At 44.7% G+C, this 22,176-nt stretch overlaps 1 protein-coding gene across 1 annotated transcript in view; it reads left to right on the top strand.

Moving 5' to 3' along the window:
• Nucleotides 1–2,450: 2,450 nt before the first annotated feature.
• Nucleotides 2,451–22,176, top strand: part of LOC111977234 (phosphatidylinositol 3,4,5-trisphosphate-dependent Rac exchanger 1 protein-like) — a 161,705-nt gene continuing 141,979 nt past the window's right edge. The window contains 1 exon segment of the mRNA XM_024006602.2: nucleotides 2,451–3,115. Coding sequence (XP_023862370.2) covers nucleotides 2,975–3,115 — 141 coding nt within the window. The 5' untranslated portion in view covers nucleotides 2,451–2,974.

The following is a 22,176-nucleotide window of genomic DNA, read 5'->3' as shown; positions in this document are numbered from 1 at the left end:
ACAGTCAATAATTAATCTTATCAATTCAGGGGTGCAACTGTTCACGAGTTTTATCATTGGAATGTGATACAAAACGAGGCAACGGTGTGCTTTAGGACCATGCGGACGCCTCCGAGCGTCAAGTAGGCTGTTTGGAGTGTTTATCCTACCGGATAAAAATAAAATGAAAATAGGTCCCCCCCACTCCTAAAACCAAAGTTGCTCCCCTGCATAAATTACTTATTTGTTGTTCAGTAATATTACATATTTTATGGACAATTTTAAGGACATAACTTGTGATTTACAGGAAGCAAGAATTATATGTAAATAAAGTGAGGCATATCAAAAAAATATATCAATTTATTTATATAGCCCTTCTTACATCAGCTGATATATCAAAGTGCTGTACAGAAACCCAGCCTAAAACCCCAAACAGCAAGCAATGCAGGTGCAGAAGCACGGTGGCTAGGAAAAAATCCCTAGAAAGGCCAAAACCTAGGAAGAAACCTAGAGAGGAACCAGGCTATGAGGGGTGGCCAGTCCTCTTCTGGCTGTGCCGGGTGCAGATTATAACAGAACATGGCCAAGATGCTCAAATGTTCATAAATGACCAGCATGGTCAAATAATAATAATCACAGTAGTTGTTGAGGGTGCAACAGGTCAGCACCTCAGGAGTAAATGTCAGTTGTATTTTTACTATTTGCACATCATTACAAAAAAAAAATATATAAATTTATTTATATAGCCCTTCTTACATCAGCTGATATATCAAAGTGCTGTACAGAAACCCAGCCTAAAACCCCAAACAGCAAGCAATGCAGGTGCAGAAGCACGGTGGCTAGGAAAAAATCCCTAGAAAGGCCAAAACCTAGGAAGAAACCTCTGTCTCTTATACACATCTAGATGTGTATAAGAAACCAGGCTATGAGGGGTGGCCAGTCCTCTTCTGGCTGTGCCGGGTGCAGATTATAACAGAACATGGCCAAGATGCTCAAATGTTCATAAATGACCAGCATGGTCAAATAATAATAATCACAGTAGTTGTTGAGGGTGCAACAGGTCAGCACCTCAGGAGTGAATGTCAGTTGACTTTTCATAGCCGATCATTGAGAGTATCTCTACCGCTCCTGCTGTCTCTAGAGAGTTGAAAACAGCAGGTCTGGGACAGGCAGCACGTCCGGTGAACAGGTCAGGGTTCCATAGCCGCAGGCAGAACAGTTGAAACTGGAGCAGCAGCACGGCCAGGTGGACTGGGGACAGCAAGGAGTCATCATGCCAGGTAGTCCTGAGGCATGGTCCTAGGGCTCAGGTCCTCCGAGAGAGAGAGAAAGAAAGAGAGAATTAGAGAGAGCATACTTAAATTCACCCAGGACACTGGATAAGACAGGAGAAATAATCCAGATATAACAGACTGACCCTAGCCCCCCGACACATAAACTACTGCAGCATAAATACTGGAGGCTGAGACAGGAGGGGTCAGGAGACACTGTGGCCCCATCCGATGATACCCCCGGACAGGGCCATATCAGTTGTCTGTTGCGTTCCTCATTTGAAAAGGCAAAAAAAATTGTATGCAACTAGAATCACAGTGGATAATGAATGTAACCTGCAGTCATTATATTTTCATTTCTTAAATTTTTGACCCCCAACATTTGAGGAATAAAGTAAAAACACACTTAACGTTCTCTCAATCATTGGAATTTTACTCGTTTGACACTTTAATTTGACCCAAATTAAAGTGAGTCCACTCTCATATGAATGAGTCCACTCTCATATTTCTAAATTCAACACGGCTGCTGCTTGGTGCTCAACTCATGCTTATGCTTGATCCGAAAATGTAGTCGGAGGCTCTGTGTGACGCAATCGCGGAGCCTCGGGGGACACGCAGAGGCCAAACAGAACTCTGGCCAGCATCTCCATGCGCCTCCAAAATGTTGCAACAGCGGAGTGCTCAGTATCTCTCCACATTGACATGATTGGTTGACTGTAGGTGGGGGCGAGATGTCCGTTATAAACACAAACTCGTTTCCTTGACTTCAACCGCTCTGTGCTGACAACAGCTTTGCAAGACTTATGAATGCCTGACTTCTGCAGAGGCCATATCTCCCTAAACGCTGCACGGCCAATGGAGACCTTGGATTGACCATGCAGCGCTTTAATATTTGAGCCAGTTGGTGGTACTGTTGGTTCTCTCAGACCCTCTTCATAAATTAAATAACAACAATCATCTAAAATATGACATTGTATTCCTAAAAATGTCGACTTCATTTGCAGCCTCGACTTGTTCAATTGCTTAARAGGCCTGGACAAACCATGGCACTTTATGCGTAAAGTAACTTATTGTTTAGGCTGCCTTATTGAAAGAAGAATTGGGTATAGCATATGTTGTAGGTGCAGAATTWATTATTTGATATTGAACATACATTCGTTATGCTAACTTAACCTACAGGTGGTCGGTCACTACACTGCGGCACTTCTGAAAGCCACCACTTGCACCAGCGTTGGCACTGAGCTTAGTCCCAACAAAAGCCGAGAAGAGGACAACAGGCACTTTTCAGACTGCCTTCTGCGGAACTAGTACTGTCTACATCATGTGTCGTCTCCTCAACTTATTTTTGACACACAACTAACCAACCTGAGAGCTTGTGTTTTAGCTCTCTTCTGAGTTTATGAGCTGTAATATTCTTATCTGAAGTTGTCTTTTCTTGTCCGGGAATCGGATCAATCAAGTCGATCTGGAGTCGTTCGTCATTTATTGTGGCTTCAGTCTTTTCAAGAAACAACAAAAAAGTTCAAGACGCGTGTTTTTGTTTTAATACTTTTGGTTAAGTTCATGTAAAGCCGATTGCGCATCAGTGCTTGGGGGTTTGAAAATACGGTGATGCAAAATGGACTTAAACTGCAACTAACTCGGGATACTTTTGCAGTGACCCAAGTATCAAAAATAATCGAAAGACTTGTTTTTTCCCCTACTTTTTTGGATAAAGATCAATCATGGAAGAAGAGGGGAAACAGAACGGCGTCCTCCACAGCACCAAAGAGTCGGACCTCCAGCAACGCTTGAGGCTCTGTGTTTTACATGAAATCTTGAACACCGAGAGGGATTACGTTCGGGTATTGCTTTTCCTTCAGTCGGTAAGTTTTTGTTCACGCTTTTGGCATTAACTGAACTTGTGTTAGTCTGCTTGCCAAACATGGTATTTGTATTGTTCAGCTGTCACATATCACAAAGTGATGGCAACAAACACCTTACGAGAAAGTGAAGGTAAGGCTGGCTTTCTACAGCTGCTGGTTGCACCGAGAACACAATCCAACATCCTCTCTTTGGTTTTAAACTTGTAGCTTCACCTTTCTGTTTATGGTAGCCTGTTYGAGCGGCGCTTTTCTGCATTTAATGAGGTTTTCATTTGAGGGAACGGTCACTTCACCCGCATGACAATTTGGGCTAGCTGAGGAACGCTCAACTCTGTTKTCAATATAGCGAGGCGGAGTTAAGTATTGGTAACAGGTCGCACCATTTGCTAGCAACAACGTTGAATCATCATCATCAGCCGATACTTGTCAATTCTGAAAACGCTCACCTGTATGCATACCTGTATGTTTGTCCTGTGCAAGTCCRATGAAAGTAATGGTTGCCCATGAGTGCTTGTCATTTATTAGCCACCAGTTATTCACACTACTTTACTTTAATAACATATGTTGGTTGTGTATATTACATTTGTTTTATTAACTTMAATTCATTACGCAATCTCATATCCATAGATCTGCTCCCTATGTTGTCTGACAGAATCACTATTTTTGTGAATATCAATACCCCGCTAAGCAACTGGTCTCCGTATCCTCTCTTGATCACGCATTCTTCTGTATCTTACATAGCAGCCATAAAAGAAACACAAACTGGACAAGTAGCCGTGATTATGTTCATTATAGTCAGGTAGCACTTTTTCTGCGCTAAACTATGTAGAACATTTGCCAGTTGGAAACTACAACTCCCTACTACATCGCACAGTTCAGGCATGATATGATTTTATTTCAAGAGAAACTGCAGCGTGCATTGAGCWCACAGGAAGAAAAAAAAGCAGAACAAAATGGAATTCGAATAATTCAACTGACATCAGTTGTGTGAAAAATAACCAACATTTGGTTAATCACTCAGCCCTACAAGATACCATCTGATCAGAAGATGCGTAATTGTATCCCATCAATTTAGAGACGTTGTTCAGCTGATTCTGGTCTGTTTATTGGCTACGATACTGTCTATGACTGGTCCGCTCCTCTTGTCTGATTCAGAACCAGTGGGTGGGTGTCTGCTTTGATCCTATTCTGACCATGATGGCATGCCAGGGCGCTATTTCACTTCCCACAAGCCATCTTCTTAGCAGGTCTCAGTGACGCTGCTAATGGCTTATGTCGGGCTGAGTAATTTCAAAGTGTGGCATCCTATGGCTTGACGCACACACACACATAATACACACAAACATCTCCTGTTGTATCACTTATTGTTTGTACCTTTTTATCCCTTATACACTATATTCTGAAGCTATACTTCCTGTACTGTGTAGATAACTCCCGATTCCTCTACATACATCTAAATGTTTGCATGTAATCGTATCTAGTGAACAGCCATAGTATGGAGTGGAGATGTAAGACATTGGGTAACTTGTACATCACCGACAGATCTGAGGCCCGTATCATATTGGAACGTTCCAGATCTTACAGCTCTCTTCCCTGTCCAACTGATCTCTGTCACAGTGGACACACATCAAGACTTCCAGATGGCCTCTACAATCTGTCCCAAGATGTTATCTCCAGCACGTCACCTCTCAACATGACACCAACCACCGAGTCCCCATATCCACTTCAGAAAAGCTCCACTCAAAAACCCCACTCGTGCAAATGCAAACGCACATTAAAGAGTGGGGGTGAACATAATTGTGGCAGCAACAGCGGACTGACTTGAAAGAGCTAAGTGCTCATAAAAGGATATTTAAAACCGATTTCAATACGCGTTCAGCGACCTAGGTCGGGTACACCCAAATGAGATGATTACAAAGACCCTCCCCTCCAATTGGACATGCTTCTTTACTACTGGGCCAATTAAAAGGTCCTGATTCAGAGGACAAGATGTACTAAAAAAGCTGTACATTCAACTAACCCAGATCTAGTTGAATGTTCAGGGTTCTCACATACAGACTAGTAGCAATATGAGATGCATTGGTCACTATACCCTGTCATGATGGAACCCTCCGTTTTTCACTGAATCTTGATACATTAGGGGTCCAATCAGCATGGCTGCAATTAGTAAAATGTTTTACGTCTTGACATGGTTGTAGAACCCATTGAGTAATATTTTCATTTGGTTTTTCAATCATGTTAGAAAGCACAGCATCGTACAAGATTTCCAACAACCCCAAGACAAAGTGTCATGTATCGAGAGACTTCTGTCAGAAGTTTTAAATGGAACCAAGCTCGTCAGACCTACAGACAAGACAACAGAGTGTCTGGTCTCTCTTGTCTTTGAGAGGACGTCTCTGGTCCAGTCTTCCTGTCTGCGGCTCCATTTTGACGGAGCTGAGGAAAGACCGACTAGCCTCCCCGTAGCAAGCCAACTTCTGCCTATGTGAGCCTCTCAATGAGCTGTGAACTTCACAGCCCTTAAAGCAGAAGTGAGCGAGAGGAAAGGCACGAGACCAAAATATGACTTTGTTGGAGATGCGCACGGCCGAGAGAGGAGGATTGTGGGGGAAGAGGGTAAGATTATAAGGATCATTTTACGCCCCGCTGTGGACCGGCTACAAAAAGGGGATTTCTTAATTTATTTATTCAATTTCATGCCATGTCACTTGTATCTGCGATACACTCAAGTGTTTCATCTCTACTGGTGGGGGAAGTGGAGCGAATTGAAAAGGTTGTGTAGAGAACCTGACAAGTGTAGTGATTGGCCGTGTTATTGATACAAATCAAATGTTATTGGTCGCATACACATGTTTAGCGGGTGTAGTGAAGTGCTTGTGCCTAGGGTTGCATATTTTGGGGAATATTCAGAGGTGGAAACTTTCAATGGGAATATAGGGGAATTAACWGAAAAATATGCAAATTAATACCATTTAAATGTAGATGTTTTTGCATTGGATATATTTACCATAGCATATTGAGACAGAAACAGAAACCTTTTACCTTATCATAAGTATACATACTTTCAAATTATTAAATCCTTCTAATAGGAAAAAAAATGTAGTATATGACTTGACTCTTCACATGGGATGATTTCACTGAACAACAAAATAAATAAAGGGAATATTGAATGATCCATCGCATCTCCCAAAAACGTTTTCAACATACATCTGTAAAATGATGGTCTAGAAACTAAAGCTTTGGTTGTCTTCCTCTCAGGCTTCCATGTCTTCTCCCTGGACCTCCTCAATGTCCACCTCTTGAACATCAGACTCTGAGGCCTCATCTTCACTGTCACTTTCCAACCTTGTTGAGGATGGCTTGTTGTTAGGCTCAAAAAGCTTCAAATTTTCCTGGATGGCCACTAATGTTTCAACCCTTGTATTGGTCAGCCTGTTGCGTTCTTTGGTGTTCCCAAAGAAGGAKCAGTTGCGCTCTGAGGTGGCTGATGTRTGTGGGATTTGGAGGATGATGGAGGCAACAGGGGAACGAGACGGATTKCCAGGACGCTTACACAAAGCATGCGCAGACCAACTGTCAGGTGTCTTCACTGACATTTTCAACCTCTCCCTGACCGAGTCTGTAATACCTACATGTTTCAAGCAGACCACCATAGTCCCTGTGCCCAAGGAAGCGAWGGTAACCTGCCTAAATGATTACTGCCCCGTGGCACTTATGTTGGTAGCCATGAAGTGCGTTGAAAGGCTGTTCATGGCTCACATCAACAGCATCCTCCCAGACACCCTAGACCCACTCCAATTCTTATCCTGCCCCAACAGATCCACAGATGACGCAATCTCAATCGTACTCCACACTGCCTTCCTCACCTGGACAAAAGGAACACCTATGTGAGAATGSTGTTAWTTGACTACAGCTCAGTGTTCAACACGTGCCCACGAAGCTCATCATTAAGCTAAGGACTCTGGGGCTAAACACCTCTCTCTGCAACTGGATCCTGGACTTCCTGATGGGCTGCCCCCAGGTGGTAAGAGTAGGCAACAGCATGTCTGCCACTCTGAACCTTAACACTGGGGCCCCTCAGGGGTGTGTAATTAGTCCCCTCCTGTATTCACAGTTCACCAACAACTGCGTAGCCAAACATGACTCCAACACCATCATTAAGTTTGCTGACGATACGACAGTGGTAGGCCTGATCACCGACAACAATGAGCCGGRCTATAGGGAGGAGGTCAGAGAACTGGCAGTATGGTGCCAGGACAACAATCTCTCAATGTGAGCAAGACAAAGGAGCTGATCGTGGACTACAGGAAAAGGTGGGCCGAACAGGCCCCCATTGACAGGGCTGTAGTGGAGCGGGTCGAGAGTTTCAAGTACCTTGGTGTTCACATCACCAACAAACTATCATGGTCCAAACATACCAAGACAGTCGTGAAGAGGGCACGACAACACCCTTTCCCTCTCAGGAGACTGAAAAGATTTGGCATGGGTCCCCAGATCCTCAAAAGGTTCTACAGCTGCACCATTGAGAGCATCCTGACCGGTTGCATCACCGCCTGGTATGGCAACTGCTCGGCATCTGACCGTAAGGTGCTACAGAGGGTAGTGCGAATGGCCCAGTACATCACTGGGGCCAAGCTTCCTGCCATCCAGGACCTATATAATAGGCGGTATCTGACGAAAGCCCATAAAATTGTCAGACTCCAGACACCCAAGTCATAGACTGTTTTCTCTGCTACCGCACGGCAAGCGGTACCGGAGCGCCAAGTCTAGGACCAAAAGGCTCCTCAACAGCTTCTACCCCCAAGCCATAAGCTTGCTGAACAATTTATAAATTTGCCACCTGACAATTTACATTGCAGCTACTTGCTGTTTATTATCAATGCATAGTCACTTCACCCCCACCTACATGTACAAATTACCTCAACTAATCTGTATCCCCGCACACTGACTCGGTACCAGTGATGACATCATAGGCCTTGTTGATCTCTGCACCAGTCAGGATTCTTTTGCCAGCATTCTTGGGGTCCAACATGTACGCTGCGGCGTGTATGGGCTTCAGGCAGAAGTCTTCACGCTTTTTGATGTATTTCAGAACTGCAGTMTCCTCTGCTTCGAGCAACAGTGAAGTMGGCAGGGCAGTACGGATTTCTTCTCTTACATCTGCAAGCAGAGTCTAAACATCAGACAGGATGGCATTGTCTCCTTCAATCCGTGCATTGGCTACTGCTATAGGTTTCAGGCTGCTTACCACTCTCTCCCAAAATGCATCATCCAGGAGGATCCTCTTGATGGGGCTGTCCATATCACCAGACTGTCATATGGCCATTTCTTTGAGAGACTCCTTCCCCTCCATGAGACTGTCAAACATGATGACAACACCACCCCAAATGGGTGGTGCTCTTATTCTTCTCACTTTGCTTGGTGAGGTAGATTGCTGCTATGACTTGATGACACATACCTAACCATTTCCTTGGCTCTCTTGTAGTGTGCATCCATTGTTTTCAGTGCCATGATGTCCTTMAGGAGCAGATTCAATGCATGAGCAGCACAGCCAATGGMTGTYATGTGAGGGTAGGACGCCACCACTTTAGACCAAGCAGTCTTCATGTTCGCAGCATTGTCTGTCACCAGTGCAAATACCTTCTGTGGTCCAAGGTCCTTGATGACTGCCTTCAGCTCATCTGCAATGTACAGACCGGTGTGTCTGTTGTCCCTTGTGTCTGTGCTCTTTTAGAATACTGGTTCAGGGGTGGAGATGATGTGGTTAACTGACTTGCCAAGATAACTAAATAAAACACCATTTCAACACTCGAGATGGGTGTGGTGACCAACTTAGGAGATAAACATGTATTGTTATGCAGAACCATTGATTTAATGTTAAAACCAGTTTGGCCATGCACCCATGGCCAAATCTACAGTATCTCCATGTCCTTGTGGAGTCAGATTACTCACTGGCTCTCTTCTGCCACACTAGCTTACAATCAACCTACCAGAGGGTGAAATGGGGGTCTTAGTTGCACAACTGACTGACCTTTGACCTCTTGAGCTGGTGCTTGTTGCACCCAAATTACTGTTCCGATTGGGGTGTAGTTGAGAACATGCAGAGCAGTTTGATGTGAACACACACACACACTCTCTTTCACTCATAGCGAAGAGAGAACCATATGATTCCCATAGTTGTTTCACTTTGCCCATGTTCGTACTTCATACCCAGATGTAATGCCAGGAAACCAATGGTCGATTTTGCTTTTTCATCATAGCTCTAATATAAGCACTGGTGCACTTCTACTACAGTCACAAAAGGACTGCCATTTCCTTTGCTTAATAATGGAGGAATGATCGAGACCATGCAGCACTGCAGTGTCGATACAATTCACTGCAAAAGTACCTACCACCCTTTTCCCCTGCCCTCATCCATCCCCTCTTTTGCTCTGTTAGGCTCTCTTTTTTAAAATTTATTTTTTACCCTCCTCACAATGGCTGAGCTGGCCCCTTTTGTGACTTCTGCTTTTTCTCTTCCCCTTCGGGCCTGGGCCTGTATCCACAATGTATCTCAGAAAAGGTCAAGACCAAAAAAAGTTTAGATGGAAACTGAAAAGTCTAAGCCTCTTTGGTAAAACACTGGAATAAATCCTGTATGGAAATGCACAGGTAGGGGCGGCAGGTAGCCTAGCCAGTAACCGAAAGGTCGCTGTTTCAAATCCCCGTGCCGACTAGGTGAGGTACTGCAAAGGAAAGGGATGATGCTCATTGACATGGTTGCAAACMATTGGGAATAACCATTTACGATGAGATGTGAACTTTAGCACGCTCCAGACAACCTCTGTGAACGGGATTGTACGTAATGTTGCAATAGTAAAACATTTTATAATTTTTGCACTTTTCGATCTGACAAAATTCACATTGGAAATGTTAGTTATAGAGCTGTTAGTTATAGATCTGTCATTGAAAGCAATCTAAGGAGAGGTAGATTGGTTCTATGTGCTCTATGTATAGGCTTCTCGTTCTTAAGTTTGTTTTTGCATCTTACTTTTGGTTTTGTACACTGCTTCAAACCGCTGAAAATAAATATTATATTTTCGGTTATGAAAAAACACAAATGAATGGAACAATAAATGAATGGTGAAACATCCTAAGACAAGTGTTACAGAAGCATAACACCACCAAAATAACATTTTACAATGGTCTGATCCAATAGGATAGAACATATTTGGGATAAATTTCAGATGAAACAGTGCCACAAGCCAATCGGATATCTCTCACAACCACCCCACATGCACACAAGGCGTAGTACGCTACCCAGAGTTCCCTTCATTAGCCAATATTTCACCCACATCACCACATCATATCCCAAAATGGTCCCCAAACCTTTTTAAAAGTGTCTTGTTTACTCTTATTGTTAGGCAAGACGACATTTCCCTAAGACATTGGGCAATACTAGAAGTGTTCACACTTTCACAGGCAAGAGCTATCAAGCGTTTTGCTTACAACAAGCAATTAAAAAAAAAAAAAAAATTATCTTCTATTTAACTAGGCAAGTCAGTTAAGAACAAATTCTTATTTTCAATTTCGGCCTAGGAACAGTGGGTTAACTTCCTTGTTCAGGGGCAGAACGACAGATTTTTACCTTGTCAGCTTGGGGATTCAATCTTGCAACCTTTTGGTTACTAGTCCAACGCTCTAACCACTAGGCTACCTGCCACCCCATATCTATAAGTGTTTGCACTTGGTTCTTTAGATGAGGATTGATTGGGTACAACCCCAGGATGAACACGTTGGCATAGAGAGGTAATTTTACTGATACTATTTGGGATATAATATATTCTCCTCCTTCCAAAAATCTTGAATTTTCTCACAGTCCCACAGACAATGAAACAGTCCCTTTTTAGAATGATTGTGCTTGTAGCATATATCTGGAATTGTACTATTAAATTTACTTAACTTAGCAGGGGTTACATATGTTTGCATAAACCAATTGTGTTGCAATAGTTTTGCCGAGTATTCACATTCTGAGCCTTAGTACATATACTACTCCACACTCCAAGACTATGTCCTCCCGAATATCTTCCTTCCAATAGTTCAGTTTGTGTGCAGAGGATTCGTTTGAGCCAGACTCTAGCATATTGTATAGAGCTGAAATTCTAACCTTACCATTTACAATGGGCTGAGATCGTATTTTCTAAAGTGGATAGAAGGGGTTCTGTTAGGTTTTGGTTTTGGGCAGCCGTGAGGATGCTCCTTAGCTGTACATAAAAAATAAAAAAGTTTTCTAGGAATGTCATATTTCTTCAAATGACATAAAAATACCTTCTTTATACAGGTCTTGAACTTTCCTTAAAGCCTTGCTGGCCCAACCCGGATCAGCTCTCCCAGAAGTGAAACTGTGGTTTCCACAGATAGGACTAAAACATGACAAAGAATGCATTTCACCAAAGAACTTCCGCACCTCATACCAAACGTTGATCGTATTATTTTTTTAGTGTCTTGATATCAGCTGAGTAAATGTAGAGGTTAAGGGGTCATTTGGGTACAACTGAAGACATTTCAATCTCCATCCACGAAGGGAGAGACTCTGAGGTAAAATAGTACATTGCAATGCGAAGCTGAGCTGCCCAGTAGTACCACTGGATATTAATGCAAATGGAGCCCCCCTCTGTCATACGGTAMGTACAATAAGCATAAGCGAACTCTGGGACGTCTGTTATTCCAGATAAATATAGTGAACATCTTTTGAAGCCTTGTGAAGAGGGATGGTGGAGGTGGCAAGAGAACATTCTGAAATAGATACAACAGTTTTGGAGGACATTCATTTTCACAATGTTAATCCGGCCAATTCAAGATATACAGCAGGTTAAGATGACCATCTATCGATTGAGTTATTGAATCTCCTACAGGTGCATAGTTAGTTGAGACTATGCAGTCAATCTCTGGCACAATATGAATGCCGAGATATGTGAAGCATTCCGTAGCATTAAGAAAAGAAGTCAYAGGTGTAGGTCTGTGTCTTTCCTCCTCCTTTAGCATCATAATTGAGGATTTTGTATTTATTTTGTATCCCGAGAACACCCCAAACTCTTTGATAAGGTCCAGAAGTGCGGATATTGAATRGCACAAGTCTGTAAGAAACAAAATTACATCGCCTGCATAAAGGGAAATTCGATGTTCCATCTGATCTATTCTGATACCTGAAATATTGGGGTGGCACCTAACATATATGGCTGGAGGCTCAATGGCTAGGATAAACAGGAGAGGAGAAAGAGGGCAGCCCTTCCTAGAACCCCCGCAGATGTCGAAAGTTTTAGATACCGTATTAGTAGTAAGGATCTCTGCATTGTGATTTGTATTTAGTATCATTATCCATTTACAAAAGCTCTCACCACAACCAAAACGAATTAACATTTCAAAGAGTTAGGGCTACTCAACCCTGTCGAAGGCCTTCTCTGCGTCCAACGACAGGATCGCAGTGTCTGACGACCCAATTTAGACTGGAAGCAGAACATTTCGCATTCTCCTAACATTATTAAATCCTTGACGACCTTGAATAAAGCCATTTTGGTGTCAACCCACCACATCCGGACGAAAATCCTCCAACCTCCTCACAAATGCTTTACAAAGAACCTTAGTGTCAGAATTCAAAAGTGAAATAGCACGATAGGGATCACGTTTGGTATGCAGCTTTTCAGGTTTTAGGAGCGGAGTGATCAGAGCTCTCAAAGAAGGGGTTCAGGAGACCATTTTCGTAAGATTCCAAAATCATCTCCTGGAGAGGAGTGCACAGTTTGTTCTTAAATCTCTTGTAGATGTCAATGGGCAGCCCATCTGGGCCAGATGCCCTCATACTATCAATTGCATTGGAAATTTCCTCAACAGTCAGCTCGATATTAAGAATATCCTTATATTGGGGAAACTCCAATCTTTCAGATGAATCTAAAAATCTAGCCTGGGTATCAGTTTCAGGAGGATACTCTGATGCATATAATTTTTGATAAAATMATTTAAAGGTATTGTTCATCTCCCGAGGGTCTACCGTCACAGCTCCCCCTGCATCCTGAATTGATTGCTCTCTCCGCTTGCTGCTGTTTGATTCGCCAGGCCAACAGCTTCCCAGCTTTTTCACCCTGGTCATAATATGATTGGTTTAGTKTCAATAAGCTTGCTGCAGCTCTACCCGCAGAAATTATATTATATTGAGCAAGAGCAACTCCTTGTGTGKACCTGTGGAATTAGTGTGGGAAATTTCTCTCTCCAGAATTTTTACATTTTGGTTTTAAGTAATTTCATTTTTTGATTAGTATTTTTTGACCTGGAGCTCGTGAAATGTATAATTTTACCCCTTATGAAAGCTTTAAAGGCTTCCCGTCTAGTACAAGCTGAGGTCTGTGTTGTATTAATTGAAAAGTATAGGTCAATTTGCTTTCTGTCCAATGTATTCTGTAAAACTTGTATCTTGCAGCCATTTAGGTTGGAAGAGCCATTTAGGTGGGACACCTACTAAATTGGAATCGGAATATATAAGCGWTGCTGAAGCATGGTCAGAGATGACAATGCTATCATAAAAGCAATCTTCAGTTTGAGTGTAATGCTGCTGAGATCAAAAAAAAATTGATTCGGGAATAGGTCTGGTGAGTGCTAGAGTAACAGGAGTATTCCACATCATCTGGTTTCATTTGTCTCAATCTCTAAATTTAAATCCTTCATAAAATGCTGCATGGTTTTCCTAGATTGGGTGTGGGACTAGTTCGAACCCGAGGTGCGATCTTTAACAGGATCTAAAGTGCAATTAAAGTCTCCTGCAACAARATAATTACCTGGAAGTGTGGAAAGGTTTAAAAACAAATCGTTAAAGAATTTAGAATCATCTTCGTTGGGACCATACACATTAATTAAATTKAACTGCTCGGACAGCAAGGTAATAATATATCTGCCGGTGGGATCACATTGTTTGCAATATCTGATTATGGAATGGACTTATCGATAAGAATAATAACTCCCCTTGCATGGGAACTAAATGAGGCTGCAATGACCTGCCCAGGCCACCTCTTGCCAGTCCATCCAGGATTTCGCAAATTTGTTTTGTGATTTTTGCGGCCCCCAAAAAATCTTTGATTTACATTTTGCAATGTTTTTTTTGTTCACGTTAATTTCCTATAAAGCAATAAAAGTCATATGTGCTCAGTTTTAAGATGATTTTAAGCAGAATACAAAAACAATTAAACATCTAAAGTGCTCAATTCTGTTTATTTTCCTGAACAAACCGCTCTGTCATAATTCACTCACACACTTCTCCATCAGGCTTTGGGCTTGCTATCAACACGAGATGCATCTCGCTCTCTCTCGCTGATCAATCACTTTCAATTTGAGGATCGATATTTCTTTCTAATAAATTGTCTTGTTTTTTTRCCTGAAAGGGTCATAAGGGAGATAAAGAACAGAACATGTAAAAATAGAGTTGTGGTTGATTTTCATTATTCCTTTTTAAAGAATCCAGAAAGATTGTGCTTTCGTGGTCCGTATTAAGTCTTACAGAGAGTTTAAAATGGCAATGCTGACAAATTGCACTCCGTGCTTTGAGCAGCGCTCTCCATAGACTGTCTGGGGAGAGCAGAGTGCCGACCACCCTACTAAAGCTAAGGTTAGCGGAGTAAAAGTTTGAGTAAAACGCCACTCACCTTGATTCTTTCAGTGCTTGCCACAGTCTTCCCTGCTACCACTTCAGTCATGGTGATCTGCCGCTGCTGTGGGAACTGTTCTGACATTCTCATATGCTTTGCTGATTKGAAGTGACTGTTGATTGTCGACTTATTCGTTAGCTGTTATTTTTGTTGGCAAATGAGAATGAACAGAAATCATTGTACTGCATGTCAGCCATCAACAATCACCTATCATCTTTGCACGTAAGTATGCTGACAGGCCAGGTGGAAAACTTTTAATGTGTGGATTGGGCCATTCTCCACGGTAACAGTGCAGTAATTGGTCAAAATTACGAACCCGCTTTCGATTGGACCCTTTTATGCGCTAAAAGTGCAGGGTTTGGTCAAAATTGCGAGCTCTCGCATAATTGTTTTATAAAAATTAAAAAAAATTACATTGAATTATGCAATCGTGGAATCCTGGAGGGACTGTCTTGTGTATCTTAGGAATGTCGCCAGATAATAGATGTGATTCTTACTTAAATATGATCTTCGCCTGAAGTTGTTTTAATCTACTTATTACCTGTTTTATTCTGGCTATTTTATTTAATCCCCTACTGTTCCAGGATGTAAATGTAACCTTAACACTATGAGTCATCGAATTTACCATGGACACTTGAACTAAAACATTGCCCCATAAGGGCACATTGGATCAGCCTAATATACTAATAGACCTCTGTTACCACAATAAACAAAGGACGCTTTAAAGCACGTTGTTGTACAAAAGCACATGCCTAACAATCAACCACTAGTCTCAAGTTCGATCTCCTGCTGCGGCCCTCCAAATCAACTAGTTTAGAGGTTAGCGATTCAACCTTTTCCTCAAGAGCYGTGGTCGTTGCCTGCAGGGCTATAATGTTGTTTTTGGTTCCAGAGATGTGTACCTCAACCTGAGAGATTTTGCCCAGCACATTCTTGGACATCCTTTTTGATGCTGTCCACTGCAGACAGTACATTTTCGAATTTGATAGAGAATTCTGCATTCATATCTTTGATGACCTTGAGGATATCTTCGGAGCTATCGGCATTGCACGTGTTTATCGCGTCAGTCCTGCTTCCACCACTACCACATGAAGCTAGCACGGCGCCTTCATCCTCAGACTCTAAACTTTCTTTCGTTAAGTCTGGCTTTTTGGTGTGACTTTTTTTTTGTCGGCATTGTGGGTTTCAGAAGCTAATACACTATTACTGCCTTTCCTGGTACATTTTAAGCTTAAGGGTGAACTTATTTCAGGATTTATTTCAAATTTGTAGCGGAGCTAAAAAACACGCGACTGATAAGCTCTGCGCCATACCGGAATCCCCCCCTTTTCCTCTATTCGAGGATATTCGGTGAAGTTAAATGTTCGGAACATTGCAGATTACAATATCATGACGAGAGCTGACAGTCCCTGATGATAGACAATCAGATGTGTTCTACTCAAAACATTTTATATCTGAACGTTCTGTAATGTTGTACCCCACGTGAAGTCCCTGCCGCAAGCAGCGTTATGGCTCTTCCAGCTTCGCTACTACAGCTGACTTGGCGGACCTTGGCCCCATTTCGCAACTTGGAACAGTCCTGCCGGCAGTTAAGGGCAACATTCGTCACTTCTCTATCAGTTAATCCTGAGCTGAATGCACCGCTCTTTTGTTTCTTACAGAATGTGCCAATTTAGATTTCCCTGNTAAGGGCAACATTCGTCACTTCTCTATCAGTTAATCCTGAGCTGAATGCACCGCTCTTTTGTTTCTTACAGAATGTGCCAATTTAGATTTCCCTGTAAGTTTGATTTAGCATGTTATTTCATAATGTTAAGAGGCGATGTAGCTGTAGCGCTCTCTCCCCATGTCCCTACGGACACAACTGCATCACAAGGCCTATGGGGATGACTGGGTCCACACAATGGAAGAAGTGCTTCAATTAATGTAGTCTTCTTACCATTACCACTCTCAACGTAATTAGGTCTAAAATGCGGCTTTGAAAGCTATGCAAATTTGAGCTGATTGAAAGTTGCCGTCGTTCTGCATCAAAGTTAATGTGATTACCGTTAAGTTAGGAGTTTAACACAACCATGTTAAGCTTGGCTCAGAGGGATCACTTGTAGTCAGACTGGCTTCTCGCTTTGGGCACGGAAAAGTGTCTTTAGAACCAGGGGTCGTGTTCAGGAGGAACAAAACAGTAGAGAACGTTTCGAAACCGAACAGGTAGCCAACTACCTAGACTTCCAATAAGAAATGTAATTTTTCATTGCTCAGTTTCAAAATGAACCCAGTCCAGGCCAGTGAACCCGACCCAGGGCCGATGTTGGAGGCAGCAGGCCTTTTCACCCTCCTGTCACTGTCCAGATGAGTGAACGCGGAACCCGACACCCACATATGTGCGTCTGCTCGTGGACACCTGTATGTCTGGCCCTTCCTCGCTTTGCTAAATCACAACAAATGGCAAACTCGGTGACCAACCCACATATGACCCTTTTGGCTGCAAGTCATATGAGACTGGACCATGCCCTCCCTGGGTATGACTAGTGCGCCACCAGCAGTTTGTGGCAGAGAAATGCTATCTCTCCAGCTGTGGTGATGGTTGGCTAGTTTGTGTTGCTACTAGCTTCCAATGATCTTGATCTTTATCTATGACATGAAAGCATCGGGAAGTGGAAATAAGGGCACAGTCATCTGTATGAAATGTAACAAACCCATTTTATGAGTAGTATGATAAATAAGCGTTATGGCTCTTATGGTTGCATCTGAGGATTTGTGGCACTCCCTAACCAATTGAGTTGCATTTTGGCCTGTGTTGAGAATTCAACTGCATTCATCTTATCTGTTGGCCTACGACTTTTGGGAATATGTGTAAATGTCACAATACTGCAATTCTATTGTTCTGATGCTATGATCATTTCCCATCTTTCAAGTCTCCAACATGTACGGGATAAACGGTAAACGTTTCTGTACATACCTTGGACGAACGGCGCGCAAGTCCTTTTTGAGGGTGCAATTTTCCAAAGGTAATGTAGCAGAAACAGGCGTTTACTTCCCACTATAACCACAGTTTGCAAAGAAAACATATGAAAGCACACATTTACTCGTAAAAAAAAAACGTTTTCTCATTGTTATTTTTAAAGCTAAATTCTCCCATCCTTTGGTGGTTCTAGAGTTGCGAACCCAGACGTTCGAATATTATGGACCGTGACACAGTCGTTCGTGCCTTTATTTTCCATTGCTGGGAACGGTCTTATCCCTTGCTTTGCTGCTAGCTAGCCGACAACGCCTAACGTGTCACGTTCCTGACCCTGTTTTTGTTTGTGTTTGTCATGTGTTGATGGTCAGGGCGTGAGTTTTGGGTGGGGATTCCACGCTCTGTTGTGTTTCTCATGTTGGTTAGGGTTGCTGGTTGGCTTCTCTATTCGAGGCAGGTGCTTTTTCTTGCGTTTCCTCTAATTTAAGAAAGTCATATTTAGGTAGGTTGTTTCACTGTTGTTCGTTGTGCGGTGTTAGGTTACTGTCTCTGTGTTTGTGTTCTGCACCAGTAGGCGTCCTCGTCTCGGCCTTCTTGCACCGCTCCTGTTTATTTTGTAAGTTGTTTCGTAAGTGTTCACTTGTTCTTATACCACTTAAACCAACATGTTTGAGCATGGCGCTGTTACGCTGCATTTTGGTCTCTCCGTCACCAGGAAGAAAACCTTTCACACGAATCACCCACACAAACCAAGATTACAAGCAGCGGGTTAACGGACAGCCAACGACAGCACAGTGGGAAAGAGAAGGATTGACATGGGACGAGCATCCTCTGGAGCGGTAAAAGGACCTCCCGGGCAGACCAGTGGAGTGCTCGCCGCCCCAAAGAGCGGAGCTGGAGGCAGGCGCAAGCGCGAGAGGCGACGTTATAAGGAGGCAGCACGGAAGCAAGGGCTGGAGCCCGTGAGTACACCAAAAATTTCTTGGGGGGGCTAAAGGGGAGTGTGGCGGAACGCCGGGTTGGATACCCTCCGAGCCGAACTCCCCGCGGCCCTCTGCCGCTCGAGGTAAGAGGGCGTCGTACTGGTCAGACACCGTGTTATGCGTACTAAAGCGCACGGTGTCCCCAGTACGCGCGTGCTTTAGCCCAAGTGCTGGGCTATTCGCACCTTGCGCACTGGGAGGGGCCTAGGTTGGGCATTCGGAGCGCGAGTCGCCTGAAGCCGCCCAACGTAATCTGTGTCTCCAGTACGTCTCCTCGGGGCGGCGTCTATGGGCACCAGCCTTACAGGGTGGTGTCCCCGGTTTCGCTGGCATAGCCCAGTTGACGGGCTATTCACTCCGCCGCACTGGCAGGGCTACGGGGACCATTCACCTGGGTAAGGTTGGGGAAGGCTGGTGCTCAAAGAGCACGTGGTCCTCCTTCACGGTCCGGATATCCGGTGGGGGCTCACCTTCACCCCAGCTCAGTACACCAGGTGCTACACACGCACCAGGCTTTTTCCAGTGCATCTCCAGAGCCTGTTCCTCTCCCGCACTCTCCCTATGGTGCGTGTCTCCAGCCCAGTGCCTCCAGTTCCGGCACCACGCACGCAAGCCTCCTGTGCGTCTCCAGAGCTGTACGCACTGTTCCTTCTCTGCCCGCACTCGCCTGAGGTGCGTGCCCTCAGCCCGGTACTCCAGTTTCCGGTACACGCACCAGGCGCTAGAGTGCGCCAGCGCCGAGGTCCAGTGTCCCGCTGTTGTTGGTCCCCGCACTAGCCTGAGAGGTGCGTGTCTTACGCCGGTACCTCCAGTTCCGGTACCACGCACCAGGCCTACAGTTGCGTCTCAAGCGGCAGAGTCTGCCTCCTGCCCAGCGGCGCTCTGAACTTGGCACGTCTGCCCAGCGCGCTTGACTTGCCAGTGCTTGCCCCGCAGGCGCGCTGAATGCCGTTCTGCAACCAGCGGCGCACTTGAACTGCCCGTCGTGCCCAGCGGCGCCTGAACTGCCCGTTCTGCCCAGCGGGCCTGAACTGCCTCGTTCTGCCCAGCCGGGTCGTTCGAACTGCCCGTCTGGACCCAGCACGGCGTCTTGAACTGCCCGGTCTTGGCCCTACGCCGTATTGAAACTTGTCCGTCTGCCATGCCTGCAAGCGCATGCCAGACTAAAAGCCGCCCGTCTGCCATTGAGCCTACAGAGCCGTGCGAGAAGAGCCGCGACCGTCGCCATAGACAGAGCCGCTAGATCGTCCGCCAGACACGGATAGCGAGGCTCCGCCAGACGGCAGCCGCCAGACCTCCGGCCAGACGGATTCAAGCCCTAGAGGCCTTTCGCCAGACGGATCAGCCAGCCTTCCGCAGACCGGTAATCGCCAGAGCCTTCCGCCAGAACCCCCGGAAAAAAAATCAGCCCAGAGGGCCCCTTCCGGCCCCGCCGTTGCGACCCCTACCCAGAAAAAACGACAAGAAGTCCCAGAACCGGATCAGCCAGAGCCTCTCCGCCAGACCGGTATTCAGCAGAGCCTTCGCCAGACGCCGGATCAGCCAGAGCCTTCCGCCAGACCGGACATCAGCCATGAGCCTTCCGTCAGCCCGGACCTGTTGCCAGAGTCCCTCAGGCCCGGACCTGCCAGGTCCCAGCGACCCAGGTCCGTTAGCCGGACCTGACCAGAGTCCCTCAGGCCGGAGCGCTGGCCAGAGTCCCCTCAGCCGGATGGCAGTCCTGCACCCAGACCTGTCCAGTCTCAGCCAGGACCTGCCAGAGGTACCCTCAGTCCAGGACCTCCAGGTCCCTCTCAGCCAGGACCTGCCAGAGTCCCTCAGCCAGGAAACTGCCAGAGTCCCTCAGCCGCAGGACCCTGCCACCCGAGGTACCGACAAATCCCTAGCCAGGACATGCCAGATCCCTCAGGCCAGACCTGCCTAGAGTCCCTCAGCCAGGACCTGCCTCGCCCTTATCCGGTGCATGCCCCTTATCCGGTGCTGCCCGCTATATCCCCGGTGCTGCCTCCTTCATTAGGCTGGTTTAGTGGAGGGTGGTCATTTGGGGGGGGATTACAGAAACGGGGAGTACTATAGTGGTGTGGCAGCGTCCGGAGCCTGAGCCACCACCGTGGTCAAATTGCCCACCAGACCCTCTCCGGACTTTGTGCTGGTGCGCCCGGCGTTGCTCCCTTGGAGGGGGGGTTCTGTCAGTTTCCTGACCTGTTTTCTGTTGTTTTGTATGTGTGTTGATGGTCAGGGCTCGTGAGTTTTTGGGTGGGCATTCTTTGTTGTGTGGTTCGTATTGTGCTTTTAGGTTGCTGGTATGGCTCTTATTAAGAGGCAGGTGTTTTTGCGTTCCTCTAAATAAGAGTCATATTTAGGTAGGTTTGTTCACGTGTGTTCGTTGTGTGGTTGTTACCTGTCTCTGTGTATTTGTGTTCTGGCACCAGATGGTCTGATACTGGTTTGCACGTTTGTTATTTTGTAAGTTGTTTGTAGTGTTCATTGTTCTTATAATTAAACGATGTCTGAGCACTGGCTACGCTGCATTTTGGTCCTCTCTTCACCCAGAGAGAAAACCTTTTACACTACGGCTACAAAGTCACTACCTCTGCAGCCAGAATAACTGCAATGTAGCTGTTTTTCTATCAACATTTCATATGGATTCATCCATATCAATGAGCTGATAATGCCCGATATTGCCTGGCATAGCTAGAAAAATGTGCCTTCTCGTCAAACTGACTGTTAATTAAGAGGAGATTGCATTTCAAACACTAGGCTAGAAGCTAGCTAAGTAGTTTGTTGCTAGGCCCAACCCTGCAAACACAATAAAAAAAAATATTCAAAAACTGTCATGGACACTTACTGACAGTTGTGGCTGCTTTGTGTATGTATTGTTGTCTCTACCTTTTTGCCGTCTGTGGTGCAATAATGTTTGTACCCTGTGTTGCTACATGTTGTGTTGCTACCATGTTGTGTGCCTACATGTTGGTGTCATGCTATGTAGTTGTTCTTAGGTCTCTCTTTACGTAGTGTTGTCTCTCTTGTTGTGACGTGTATTTTGTCCTATATTTTTATAGAATTTATTTGTATTCCAGCCACCGTCCCCACAGGCGGCTTTTGGTAGGCCGTCATTGTAAATAAGAATTTGTTTCTTAAACTGACTTGCCTAGTTAAATGAAGGTTAAATAAAATATAAAAACAGCTGGTCAATTTACAACACGTGGGAGATTTGACAGCTTAAAGTCGGAGGGGACGGGGAGAAATTCATGTTCATCACTCACCACGTTAAGTTCATCAGATGCTCCCAAAAGATACCTGCAAAATCCAATCAATGCTAGCTAGCTAGGTTTTTTTTCTCATTGGACCTGCGTTTACAATGTACCAATTTTTGTTTGTGTGGTTGATGGTTTAGCTTTCTGTAACTTTGGAGCAATGTATGGTCTCATGTGTAGGTAGTTTTTGCGT

Source organism: Salvelinus sp. IW2-2015, linkage group LG17 (assembly GCF_002910315.2).
Source record: "Salvelinus sp. IW2-2015 linkage group LG17, ASM291031v2, whole genome shotgun sequence".
In the NCBI taxonomy this organism is placed as follows: Eukaryota; Metazoa; Chordata; class Actinopteri; order Salmoniformes; family Salmonidae; genus Salvelinus; species Salvelinus sp. IW2-2015.
The sequence above is the reverse complement of the archived record's forward strand: the minus strand, read 5'-3'. Positions and strand labels throughout refer to the sequence as shown.